General features: G+C 51.9%; 1 protein-coding gene across 1 annotated transcript; it reads left to right on the top strand.

Annotated features, from left to right (window-relative positions):
* The first annotated feature begins 5,026 nt into the window (after nt 1–5,026).
* Nucleotides 5,027–7,657, top strand: LOC132835282 (somatostatin-1A-like). The gene is made up of 2 exons (XM_060854697.1): nt 5,027–5,198; nt 7,475–7,657. The coding sequence occupies exons 1-2, from the start codon at nt 5,067–5,069 to the stop codon at nt 7,655–7,657; spliced, it is 315 nt and encodes a 104-aa protein (XP_060710680.1). The 5' UTR covers nt 5,027–5,066.
* The last annotated feature ends 6,081 nt before the right edge of the window (nt 7,658–13,738 follow it).

Raw genomic sequence — 13,738 nt, 5'->3', positions numbered from 1 at the left:
TTTCACTGCCCTGTGGTCCCCAGGTGGAGCTGTACCCTTGCCCTGTGGTCCCCAGGTGGAGCTGTTTCACTGCCCTGTGGTCCCCAGGTGGAGCTGTTTCCCTGCCCTGTGGTCCCCAGGTGGAGCTGTTCCCCTGCCCTGTGTTCCCCAGGTGGAGCTGTTTCACTGCCCTGTGGTCCCCAGGTGGAGCTGTTTCACTGCCCTGTGGTCCCCAGGTGGAGCTGTTTCACTGCCCTGTGGTCCCCAGGTGGAGCTGTTTCACTGCCCTGTGGTCCCCAGGTGGAGCTGTTTCACTGCCCTGTGGTCCCCAGGTGGAGCTGTACCCTTGCCCTGTGGTCCCCAGGTGGAGCTGTTTCACTGCCCTGTGGTCCCCAGGTGGAGCTGTACCCTTGCCCTGTGGTCCCCAGGTGGAGCTGTTTCACTGCCCTGTGGTCCCCACGTGGAGCTGTACCACTGCTATGTTGTCCCCAGGTGGAGCTGTACCCTTGCCCTGTGGTCCCCAGGAGGAGCTGTTTCACTGCACTGTGGTCCCCAGGAGGAGCTGTTTCACTGCACTGTGGTCCCCACGTGGAGCTGTACCACTGCTATGTTGTCCCCAGGTGGAGCTGTTTCTCTGCTCTGTGGTCCCCAGGTGGAGCTGTTTCTCTGCTCTGTGGTCCCCAGGTGGAGCTGATTCACTGTTGAAAATGTGTTGCTGGTTAAAGCATAGCAGGTCAGGCAGCATCTGTTTCACTGCCCTGCGGTCCCCTGGTGGAGCTAATTCACTGCCCTGTGGTCCCCAGGTGGAGCTGTTTCTCTGCCCTGCGGTCCCCAGGAGGAGCTGTTTCATTGCCCTGTGGTCCCCAGGTGGTGCTGTTTCACTGCCCTGTGGTCCCCAGGTGGAGATGTTTCAATGCCCTGTGGTCCCCAGGTGGAGCTGTTTCATGCCCTGTGGTCCCCAGGTGGAGCTGTTTCACTGATGAAGGGCTTTTGCCCGAAATGTCGAATTTCCTGCTCCTTGGATGCTGCCTGACCTGCTGCGCTTTAACCAGCAACACATTTTCAGCTCTGATCTCCAGCATCTGCAGACCTCACTTTTTACTCTGAGCTGTTTCACTGCCCTGTGGTCCCCAGGTGGAGCTGTTTCACTGCCCTGTGGTCCCCAGGTGGAGCTGTTTCACTGCCCTGTGGTCCCCAGGTGGAGCTGTTTCCCTGCCCTGTGGTCCCCAGGTGGAGCTGTACCCTTGCCCTGTGGTCCCCAGGTGGAGCTGTTTCACTGCTCTGCGGTCCCCAGGTGGAGCTGTTTCACTGCCCTGTGGTCCCCAGGTGGAGCTGTTTCACTGCCCTGTGGTCCCCAGGTGGAGCTGTTTCACTGCCCTGTGGTCCCCAGGTGGAGCTGTACCCTTGCCCTGTGGTCCCCAGATGGAGCTGTTTCACTGCCCTGTGGTCGCCAGGTGGAGATGTTTCAATTCCCTGTGGTCCCCAGGTGGAGCTGTTTCGTGCCCTGTGGTTCCCAGGTGGAGCTGTTTCACTGCCCTGTGGTCCCCAGGTGGAGCTGTTTCAATGCCCTGTGGTCCCCAGGTGGAGCTGTTTCATGCCCTGTGGTCCCCAGGTGGAGCTGTTTCACTGCCTTGTGGTCCCCAGGTGGAGCTGTTTCACTGATCTGTGGTCCCCAGGTGGAGCTGTTTCACTGCCTTGTGGTCCCCAGGTGGAGCTGTTTCAATGCCCTGCGGTCCCCAGGTGGAGCTGTTTCACTGATCTGTGGTCCCCAGGTGGAGCTGTTTCACTGCCCTGTGGTCCCCAGGTGGAGATGTTTCACTGCCCTGTGGTCCCCTGGTGGAGCTGTTTCAATACCCTGCAGTCCCCTGGTGGAGCTGTTCCACTGACCTGCAGTCCCCAGGTGGAGCTGTTCCACTGCCCTGTGGTCCCCAGGTGGTGCTGTTCCACTGCCCTGCAGTCCCCAGGTGGAGCTGGTTCTCTGCCCTGTGGTCCCCAGGTGGAGCTGTTTCCCTGCCCTGTGGTCCCCAGATGGAGCTGTTTCACTGCCCTGTGTTCCCCAGGTGGAACTGTTTCACTGCCTTGCGGTCCCCAGGTGGAGCTGTTTCCCTGCCCTGTGGTCCCAAGGTGGAGCTGTTTCCCTGCCCTGTGGTCCCCCGGTGGAGCTGTTTCCCTGCCCTGTGGTCCCCAGGTGGAGCTGTTTCCCTGCCCTGTGGTCCCCAGGTGGAGCTGTTTCCCTGCCCTGTGGTCCCCAGGTGGAGCGGTGTCCTTGTTCTCTGGTCCCTGAGTTGAGATTTGCCTTCATCCAATTCCCAGGTGGAGCAGTGTCCATAACCTGTTCTTTATTCTGAAGTGGTCGCTGTTCCCCTCTGCATTCCCTGAGTGGAGCTCGGCGACAGATTGACAGACGTAGAGCCCACGGGTGTAGAAACCCGAAGAGTAACAGCTGGCTGCTTTTCCAGTCTGGCTGGAGATCAGGTAGACAGCTCCTTCCTGGTAAAGCTGTGGCCTGTTGTAGCTGCTTCAACCACCCCAGTCCTTGGAAAACCACACGTACTATAACAATGTGATGGGAGAGTGATCCCCTTCCAAGACGAGGAGTTCCCAGGCGCGTCGCGATTCTGGCCTGTTACCAGAGGCTGAAAGGAAGCCGCAGGGAAGGAGCCTGTTTTGGGGACAGTGTGGTCGTCGCTTCCCAACCAGTTTTGAAGGACTGACCAAGGAGTGAGATCTCGCAGGAGCGCCGACCACCCCCTCCTTGTTTCTGCACCTCCAACACCACAGGAGGAACTTGAGAGACCCTACACTCTCAGGGACTCGCCATCTGTCTCCGGCACGGTGGTTAGCACTGCTGCCTCTCAGCGCCAGAGCCCTGGGTTCAATTCCCGCCTCAGGCAACTGTCTGTGTGGAGCTTGCACACTCTCCCAGTGTCGGTGTAGGTTTCCTCCCGCAGTCCAGAAATGAGCAGGTTAGGTGAATTGGCCATCTTAAATTGTCCATAGTGTTAGCTGAAGGGATAAATGTAGGGGAATAGGTCTGGGTGGGTTGCTCTTCAGAGGGTCGGTGTCGACTTGTTGGGCCGAAGGGCCTGTTTCCACACTGTAAGTAATCTAATCTAACTGTGGAATCTTGCTGTGTGTAAATGGACCACTGCATTATAATGGGCTATCAACTGGAACGCTATATTCAAAGTGTCCTTCACTGACTGGGATTAGGAAGGCTGTCGCTCCCATATTTTTCTGGGAATTGCTTCTCAATTCAGTGATCAATCATTTACACAGACCAAATACTTCATGTACAGGCCATTTCCGAAATGAGACGCATTTGCAATTCCCAGATAGAGATCATTTTCCTTTTAAATCAAAGATGTTATTGCCTGAGGGTGTTTGAGATTTGCAGTGAAAACAAAATGGAAGTGAATGAATTGATGTTTCCAGAGGCTAACGCTGAGCTAAGTTTGGACAACGCTTGGGTTCAGTTGGCATGTTTTACACTGCCGGGGGCAGATTGCTGATGTTTGTACATTTTACTGGTTTCACTAGCTGCAGTATTCCCAGTAATTTCAGGGACTCCTGCTGAATATTGCCAAATGGTTAATGACAAATCACTCCAGGAAATGAATACTGAGGAGCTGATTAAATCCGTATTGTCAGTCCGATGTTTGAACCGATTTAGAAGGGAACTCTCACTGAGCCCTGGGTCACAGGAGATTCCTGATCACTGTCCCAGTGAGCCCTGGGTTAGGGACGATTCCTGATCACTGTCCCAGTGAGCCCTGGGTTAGGGCAGATTCCTGATCACTGTCCCAGTGAGCCCTGGGTTAGGGCAGATTCCTGATCACTGTCCCAGTGAGACCTGGGTTAGGGAGGATTCCTGATCACTGTCCCAGTGAGCCCTGGGTTAGGGAGGGATTCCTGATCACTATCCCAGTGAGGCCTGGGTTAGGGAGGCTTCCTGATCACTGTCCCAGTGAGCCCTGGGTTAGGGTGGATTCCTGATCACTGTCCCAGTGAGCCCTGGGTTAGTGGGGATTCCTGATCACTGTCCCAGTGAGCCCTGGGTTAGGGAGGATTCGTGATCACTGTCCCAGTGAGCCCTGGGTTAGGGAGGATTCGTGATCACTGTCCCAGTGAGCCCTGGGTTAGGGAGGATTCCTGATTAATGTCCCAATGATCCCTGGGTTAGGGAGGATTCCTGATCACTGTCCCAGTGAGCCCTGGGTTAGGGGGGATTCCTGATCACTGTCCCAGTGAGCCCTGGGTTAGGGATCATTCCAGATCACTGTCCCAGTGAGCCCTGGGTTAGGGAGGATTCCTGATTAATGTCCCAATGATCCCTGGGTTAGGGTGGATTCCTGATCACTGTCCCAGTGGGCCCTGGGTTAGGGGGGATTCCTGATCACTGTCCCAGTGGGCACTAGGTTAGGGGGGATTCCTGATCACTGTCCCAGTGGGCACTGGGTTAGGGAGGATTCCTGATCACTGTCCCAGTGAGGCCTGGGTTTGGAAGGATTCCTGATCACTGTCCCAGTGAGCCCTGGGTTAGGGAGGATTCCTGATCACTGTCCCAGTGAGCCCTGGGTTAGTGAGAGTTCCTGATCACTGTCCCAGTGAGCACTGGTTTAGGGGGGATTCCTGATCACTGTCCCAGTGAGCCCTGGCTCTCACCTGGAGTGACCTATTGGAGTGAGAGTTGGAAATTCTCTGGACTTGTCTGTTTTCAGCTTCCAGGTGACACTGAAAGACACTTGTGGGTTGTCATCGATTGGGGGATGAGCGATGGTCGAGCTAAAAATTGGAACTAAAAGCGAAACATTTTTCAGTCCATTGAGCGCGGAGGCTTTGATTGGTGCTTTGCCTGCCCAATGAAATTGTGGCACCGCTCATATGGCAATTAAATGCGGGGGCTTTGTCTGTGATGATGTTATCACTGCCTGTCGTGAGGGGTATATAAACCAGATGAAAGTGAGGGGACGACAGTTAGACGGAGGAGTGACACAGAGAAGCCCATCTCTCGTCTGTAGGAGCTGGCGAGAGTTTTCTAAGTCTTTGCCATCTCCATCTAAACACAAAGAAATTCACTGCTCGAGATGTCAAGTTCACAGACTCGCCTGCTCCTCACTCTGATCTCCGTCGCTCTGCTACTGCTGAGGAGTTCAGGAACAGCCAGAGGGGAGGGGTTGCCAGATGTATTACAGGAGATGAACCCTGAAGAGAAAGAGGTAAGGAAAACTTCACTCTCCCCTTCCCCAATTCAAAATCTCCGTCCTGCCCCAATGGTATTCCTACGTCCTACACTCTGCATTATCTCTGCTAACCGCAAAGTTCAACTCTTCAAAATAACCTAACGTCTTGTTTTATTCATCTTATATTGGAATCCCATCAGATTTTTATTTTATATTAGCTTGTGCTCTGGAGGTGAAATATGAGAGGGATCTGGGTTGATATCAGTAGAGATATAGTCAATAACACAGGGCTCTGGGGGGAGAGGGGTTACTGAGTGACAGTGTGAGGGAGTGGGATTAACATTAGGAGAGATACAGTCAGTAACACAGGGCTCTGGGGGGGGAGAGGGGTTACTGAGTGACAGTGTGAGGGAGTGGGATTAACATTAGGAGAGATATAGTCAGTAACACAGGGCTCTGGGGGGGAGAGGGGTTACTGAGTGACAGTGTGAGGGAGTGGGATTAACATTAGGAGAGATACAGTCAGTAACACAGGGCTCTGGGGGGGGAGAGGGGTTACTGAGTGACAGTGTGAGGGAGTGGGATTAACATTAGGAGAGATATAGTCAGTAACACAGGGCTCTGGGGGGGAGAGGGGTTACTGAGTGACAGTGTGAGGGAGCTGAATTAACATCAGGAGAGATACAGTCAGTAACACAGGGCGCTGGGAGGGAGTGGGGTTACTGAGTGACAGTGTGAGGGAGCTGAATTAACATCAGGAGAGATACAGTCAGAAAGACAGGGCGCTGGGAGGGAGAGGGGTTACTGAGTGACAGTGTGAGGGAGCTGAATTAACATCAGGAGAGATACAGTCAGAAAGACAGGGCGCTGGGAGGGAGAGGGGTTACTGAGTAACAGTGTGAGGGAGCTGAATTAACATCAGGAGAGATACAGTCAGAAAGACAGGGCTCTGGAGGGAGAGGGGTTACTGAATGACAGTGTGAGGGAGCGGGATTAACATCAGGAGAGATACAGTCAGTAACACAGGGCGCTGGGAGGGAGAGGGGTTACTGAGTGACAGTGTGAGGGAGCTGAATTAACATCAGGAGAGATACAGTCAGAAAGACAGGGCTCTGGGGGGAGAGGGGTTACTGAGTGACAGTGTGAGGGAGCTGGGTTAACATCAGGAGAGATACAGTCAGAAAGACAGGGCTCTGGGGGGAGAGGGGTTACTGAGTGACAGTGTGAGGGAGCTGGGTTAACATCAGGAGAGATACAGTCAGTTTGAAATGTTAAAAGTGTGAAATTAGCCACTCTGAATGTGGCACTCTGTTCCCCAGTAACTCACTTTGAATAAAGCCTTTTAAAAGCTACTGAAGACTACAGAAAAGTTGGAATAAATCAGTGAGTAAGGATGTTAAAGATTGCTGGGTGTAGGTGAAAGAGTCGAGAACATGGGGGAAAACACGTTTCATTGAGGGAACAGGAATAAACCTCAATTTGAAAGCAAAAATGGAGGCAAAAAGAAAGATCCGTGGGACAGGAAATGTGGTTGTATGGGAGGAATATTGAAGAGATGCTGGAGGTTTCATATCGAAATGAAAACAGGAGAACAGAGATAGCTGTATTCCTGATGTGACACATATATCCCAGTGTGGGGGACTCTCTCAATCACCCTCTCTCTGTTCTTTTCTTCTGACCTTGCTCTCTCTGTTTCTCCTCTCTGAGTTAGGGAGTTGTGGAATATATTCAAAGTTTCCAGCATAAAGTCCAGGCTGTCCGTCAGTGTGCAATACTAAAGGAGTGCCGCACTGTCGGAGGGTCAGTGCTGAGAGAGTGCCGCACTGTCGGAGGGTCAGTGCTGAGAGAGTGGGCACTGTCGGAGGGTCAGTGCTGAGGGAGTGCCGCACTGTCGGAGGGTCAGTGCTGAGGGAGTGGGCACTGTCGGAGGGTCAGTGCTGAGGGAGTGGTCACTGTCGGAGGGTCAGTGCTGAGGGAATCTTTCTTTGGGATCGCCCGTGTGCCCTGTCAGGTTGGTAACAGCCGATGGTGGGGGAAGAGCTGGCCAGAGTCCTCCCACGTGTTCCTGGGACCAGTCTCTCCAAAACCCACCAGGTGCAGGTCGTTCTGCCAGGGGCTATTAGTGGGATCTCACTGTGCCACATTTCCTACAGTGACGGGAGGCTGGGGGAGGGGGGTGGGGGTGTTGGAAGCAGTCTACTGGCCGGGCAGCCAGCAGGGATGGGGGTGGGTGGGGGAAATCCCCTGTGGGACGTGCCAGGCGCTACGATGATGAATGCCAAGCCGCTTGTTTGTTGTCCCTGTGTGACTAGGAGCTGTCCAGGGCGGTGGTGCTGAAACTCCTGACGGAGCTCCTCCGGGGCGACAGGCCGGCGCTGCCCGGCTTCGAGAGACGTGGCCTCGGGCAGGAGCAGATGGTTCGTCGGTGGAGCTCCCCACGGGACCGCAAGGCCGGCTGCAAGAACTTCTTTTGGAAAACTTTCACGTCCTGTTAACCCAAGATCCCTGAGACCAGAGTTAACCAACACCGACATCCTCAACAAACTCCCTCCCACTGATCCCACGTCTGGATTAAGTCCTTGTCTTGTGTCTGTCTCTTGTGTTGTAAATTATGGATTCATTTCCACTATGAATGGATGTCACACAAGTAAAATAAACTTTTTTCGCACACCCCACTAAGATAATGCCTTCTGTTTGGTCTCTGTGTGGATTCCGCACCCAATACAATCCCAGGCTCCAACTCCCATCGAGTAAAAAATGAGGTCTGCAGATGCTGGAGATCACAGCTGCAAATGTGTTGCTGGTCAAAGCACAGCAGTCCAGGCAGCATCTCAGGAATAGAGAATTCGACGTTTCGAGCATAAGCCCTTCATCAGGAATAAGACACTTTATCTGATCCCAGGCCGTTAATATTCCACCTCAGAGAAAGATAGATAACTCAGGAGTGAAATGATTCCTAGTCCCATTTCCCCCACCACACCGTTTGACTTTGAGAAGGGGGCGGGGTGGATTTTGATAGTTATACGGGTAAAAAATGAGGTCTGCAGATGCTGGAGATCACAGTTGAAAATGCGTTGCTGGTTAAAGCACAGCAGGTCAGGCAGCATCCAAGGAATAGACTATTCCTTGGATGCTGCCTGACCTGCTGTGCTTTAGCCAGCAACGCATTTTCAACTTGGATAGTTATACGTCAGGGTGGTACACAGCTCAGTGCGAACACTTACTCAGTTCCTGAGGGAGCAGTTGTTTTATTGCAAGTGAGACTCACTTCAGCTTTCAACACCTTCAACATATTGTCTAGCTATCACCATTGTTAACAGCTAACCCGAGAATGTAACTTTAAAAAAAGCTTTTGTGATTCACACATGAAAGAAGTGAAGCTATCACTGTATTCTAACAGATGAAAGGCTTAACAGACAATCCATTTTTCAATGTAGAATACAGTGATAGTTTCAGTGATTGCATTCTAACAGATGAAAGATTTAACAGACAATCCATTTTTCAATGTATAATTTCAGTTACATCACACTGTAAATTTTTGCTCTAAATAGTGTTAGGATCGAGCCCTCCACTATCACTATTATGGGCGACACGGTGGCGCAGTGGTTAGCACTGCTGCCTCACAGCGCCTGAGACCCGGGTTCAATTCCCGACTCAGGCGACTGACTGTGTGGAGTTTGCACATTCTCCCCGTGTCTGCGTGGGTTTCCTCCGGGTGCTCCGGTTTCCTCCCACAGTCCAAAGATGTGTGGGTCAGGTGAAATGGCCATGCTAAATTGCCCGTAGTGTTAGGTAAGGTGTAAATTAGGTCTAATTAAGTTAGGTCGGTGTGGACTTGTTGGGCCGAAGGGCCTGTTTCCACACTGTAAGTAATCTAATCTATCACCTGATGAAGGAGCGTCGCTCCGAAAGCTAGTGTGCTTCCAATTAAACCTGTTGGACTATAACCTGGTGTTGGGTGATTTTTAACTGTGTACACCCAACACTGGCATCTCCAGACCATGACTCCAGCCAGGGAGTAAAGATCTTTCCCAGAACATTCAAACTACACAACTGCCTTTCTTGAAAACTAACTCACAAACACAGACGAGCTCTATTCCTTAGGGGGATGAGATTTTGCAGTGTCTTACTTTAAAAGTGGTTTGCCAAGTAAATTGGGTGGGGGCCGGGGGGAGGGAGTCTTCACAGATTATCTCAAATGTTGGCCTGGAGCTTTAATCACTTTTTACCTCAGCAATTGGGATTAGAGACACAATGCTGACCAGGAGTGTCTCCGGCTCTTGGTGTGTTAGAAGCAGTTACAAGTCAAAAGACAGCTTCCCTCACACACATATTCCCTCACACATCAAGAACACTGCTGCCTCCCAGCACCAGAGACCCAGGTGCGATTCCTGCCTCAAGTGACTGACTGTGTGGAGTTTGCACATTCTCCCCGTGTCTGTGTGGGGTTTCCTCTGGGCACCCTGATTTCCTCCCACAGTCCAAAGATGTGCAGGTTAGGGTGAATTAGCCATGCTCAATTGCCTGCAGTATGAGGTGCATTAGTCAGTGGGAAATGGGTTTGGGTGGGTTACTGTTCGGAGGGTCGGTGTGGATTTGTTGGGCCGAAGGGCCTGTTTCCACACTGTAGGGAAACTAATCTAAACCTGGAGTGGAACTTGAACTTGAACCTTTTAGCTCAGAGGCAGGGACACTAGCCATCGCGTGAAAAATTGTCCCCTCATCCGATGCCAAAACTAACCATACACAAATGATTTTCCAAAATTCAGGAATTGTTTCCTTGGATTTCCCATTTTCTCAGTCTATCCCTCCTGCTCCCTTAAACAGAGCGGGGATTTACCCGTCAGTGGAAGGTCAGGGTGGGGAACTGAGATTGGGGACTGAGACCAGGGCACAAGTCAGCAGGGCCCTGGGGAGGATACAACTTGCCAAATAAAACCAGCTGAACTCCTTCGGGGAGATTCACAAAGCCACAGGCAAGGGCGCGCCTGTGGATTTACTTCCATGGAATTCCAGAAGGCATTTGGGCAAAATTCCACACGAGAGGCTGTGAACCGAAGTAAGGGCAGACAGAACTGCAGGCACGCTGGTTTTGATCTCTCACAGGGAGTCAGTCAGCAATGGGATGGTCAGGACGGCATTCATCCCTAAACGCCCTGGGAAAAGCTGGCACTGAGCTGACTTCTGGAATCATGGCTACCTTCAGGGTATGGGTACACCGAGGGCATCCCCCCTCAGTGATACAGTTCAGGGTATTCTACCCAATCAGGTTGGTAGCATTTGCATCTACACATAAACGTGTCGGTTAGGAGCAGGAATATGTCATTTTGTCCCTCGGGCTGGCTCTGACAATTCATCACATCAGCTGGAATTTTATTGTCACTTCAACTCCACCTACTCCACATAACCTTTCACCTCCTTGCTTCTTCAGAACATACCTACCTCTGCCTTAAAAGAACTTCCAAAGTCTCTGCTCCCACCACCCTTTCAGGAAAGAGAGACAATAAAGCCATCTTTATATCTACTTTTTAAATGGATGGCCCTTATTTTGAATTGTTCACCCACAAGAAAAGGCATCCTCTCCCCATCCACACTGTCAAAGGAACCTCAGGATCTTATATGATTCAGTCAAGTTGCTTTTTACACTTCTAAACTTAATGGAGCCCAGCCAATACAACCAAAACACCCCACCCATTCCAGCATTAGCCCGGTAAAAGTTCCAAGTTGATTCCAATAGATTTACACCCTTGTTTGAACATGGAGATCAGTACTGTGCACAAATATTCAAGACAACGTCTTCCCAGTGTCATGTTTAACTGAAGCATAACCCTCCTCCTTCCATTTTCAATTCCCTTCACAAAAAAAAACAATATTCACAGAATCCCAACAGTGTGGAAGCAGGCCATTAAGTCTACACCAGTCCTCCGAAGAGCATCCTATCCCCTATCCCCATGACCCTGCATTTCCCATGGCTAACCCACCTAACCTGCACACTATGGGACAATTTAGCATGCTGAAAATGTGTTGCTGGAAAAGTGCAGATAGGTCAGGCAGCATCCAAGGAGCAGGAGAATCGGGCATGAGCCCTTCCTGCCTCTCTCTAGTTGAATAATACCCTTTCTACAGTAGGACACCCAGAACTGCAGGCAGGAATCCAAATGTGGCCGGACCAACGTCCGGCTGCAACAAACTGTCCCATCTCCTGCACACAATGCTCTGACCGGTGAAAGCTACCATTCCCTGTATAGAGTGTGGGGAGCGTCTATGAGGTTCCTATTGTCAGGAGGAGTGGAAATCTGGGACACTGTACCCCGGAAAACGCTGTCCTGTCTGGGTATTAAGGATTGTACCAATCAGTGGGCGGATGCAGTGAACATGTCAATTGGCCAGGATTGAATTGCACTGCGGGCTAGGCTCGGGAGGGCCGAATAGCCTCCTTCTGTTCCAAGTGTTCAGCAACAGGATTGACAAGGTCAGCACGGGCAGGGGGAGGGGAGGTTAGATTAAATTCCTCACAGTGTGGAAACAGGCCATTTGGCCCAACAAGTCCATGCTGACCCTTTAAAGAGTAGCCCATTCAGAACCATTTCCCTCTGATTAATGCACCTGACAATATGGGACAATTTCCCATGGCCAATCCACCCTAACCTGCACATCCCTGGGCTCTATGGGACAATTTCCCATGGCCAATCCACCCTAACCTGCACATCCCTGGGCACTATGGGACAATTTCCCATGGCCAATCCACCCTAACCTGCACATCCCTGGGCACTATGGGACAATTTCCCATGGCCAATCCACCCTAACCTGCACATCCCTGGGCACTATGGGATAATTTAGCACGGCCAATCCACCCTAACCTGCACATCCCTGGGCACTATGGGACAATTTAGCACGGCCAATCCACCCTAACCTGCACATCCCTGGGCACTATGGGACAATTTCCCATGGCCAATCCACCCTAACCTGCACATCCCTGGGCACTGTGGGACAATGTCCCATGGCTAACCCACCCTAACCTGCACATCCCTGGGCACTATGGGTCAATGTCCCATGGCTAACCCACCCTAACCTACACATCTTTGGATTGTGGGGGAAACCCACGCAGACACGGGGAAGATGTGCAAACTCCGCACATTCAGTTGCCCGAGACTGGAATCGAACTTGGGTCCCTGGCGCTGTGAGGCAGCAGTGCTAACCCCTGAGCCACCGTGCTGCGGATAGGGAGACAGATTTAAAGAATCTTTTTTTTCTCCTTTCTTTCATGGGACTGGGATTGCATTGGCAACCCTTCCCTGATTTCCCAGGCTACCTCACCGGAATAAACCATATTGCTCCTGGTCTGGTGTCCCATTGGAAGCTGAACCAGACAAGGGCAGCAGTTTCCCTTTCTGCTGAGTGAACCAGCTGGGTTTAAGTTGGGACATACATGCTTTGAAAACAAAATTGAGAAATGGAAGTGTGGATTATCAAGGGGTTGGGTTGGCTACACAAGGCCATGTATGCTTTTGGGGAAAACACCAACTTGAGATTTTTCGTTTGATCCAAACCATCACCAGGTGTCTTTCTATTAAAAAGCAAGAATCTGCCCAGTAACAGCTTCTGGGGTTGGTTCTGGGGAGGCAGTTTGACACAGAACGGGCTGCCTTGTTTCACTCCAGGATGAGAAAGCTACTTTGGAAAGGTAACTGGCAAATTCTTCCCAAACAGCCCACGGTGGGCTCTGACGGTGGGAGAGCAGCTCCCTCAAACATCCTGTGGAAAGGGAGTACCCGGCCAGCTCCCCAAACCTTCAGGCAGCTGTCTCCTCCCCTCCCCACTCCTGGCACATCCTCTCCTCCAGAACGATGCCTCTGGGATCCTGCTGTGCGCTTGCATCATGCAGCCAGTCTGTGAATGCATCAGTAACCCTGGGGCGGGGGGGGGGGGGGGGGGGGGTTAGGCAGCTGTGTGCAGTGTGTTGGATGGCCTGCTCTCTCCAACAATACTGCCTGATTGGGGTCAGACTGCAGACACCTCACTATCTTTCTTCTGAATAAAGCTCTTGTGTTTCATTCACGGCTCCCACAGACTCCGCTGTTAATCTGGGAAATCAGTCCTGGCTCGGCTTCTCGCCGAGTCCGTCTCACCCCTTTCCCAGCTGTCAGTTAACCCTCTCAGCGCCAAATCGTTCCAATCTCCCCTTCCCCCTCCCACGGTGCCCACTGTCAGCACCACCAACTCTACTCACACCTGTCCTGTCCTGGCCCTCTGGTCAGGCCGGAAAATAGCAGCAAAAACAGCTATTCAACTGCAGGAGCATCGTAATACACACACACTCACACATCCACAGGGCATGCATCCTCACACACAGATACCCACACACTCACATGCACACACACAGACGCATGCACACTCACACACAGACAAACACACACAGAGACACCCTCATGTACACACAGACACACACACACACTCGCACACACCCACACACCACACACTCACACGCACAGACGCATGCACACTCACACACAAACACACACAGAGACACCCTCATGTACACACAGACACACACACACCCTCGCACACACCCACAC

The sequence above is a fragment of the Hemiscyllium ocellatum genome, chromosome 44, assembly GCF_020745735.1.
Source record: "Hemiscyllium ocellatum isolate sHemOce1 chromosome 44, sHemOce1.pat.X.cur, whole genome shotgun sequence".
NCBI classification, from domain to species: Eukaryota; Metazoa; Chordata; class Chondrichthyes; order Orectolobiformes; family Hemiscylliidae; genus Hemiscyllium; species Hemiscyllium ocellatum.
The sequence above is the reverse complement of the archived record's forward strand: the minus strand, read 5'-3'. Positions and strand labels throughout refer to the sequence as shown.

Bases quoted from the DNA above. Each gene is read 5' to 3' on its own strand.
- LOC132835282 (XM_060854697.1), top strand. From the start codon at position 5,067: ATGTCAAGTTCACAGACTCGCCTGCTCCTCACTCTGATCTCCGTCGCT. The intron at 5,199-7,474 runs GTAAGGAAAACT...CTGTGTGACTAG, and splicing joins TGAACCCTGAAGAGAAAGAG to GAGCTGTCCAGGGCGGTGGT.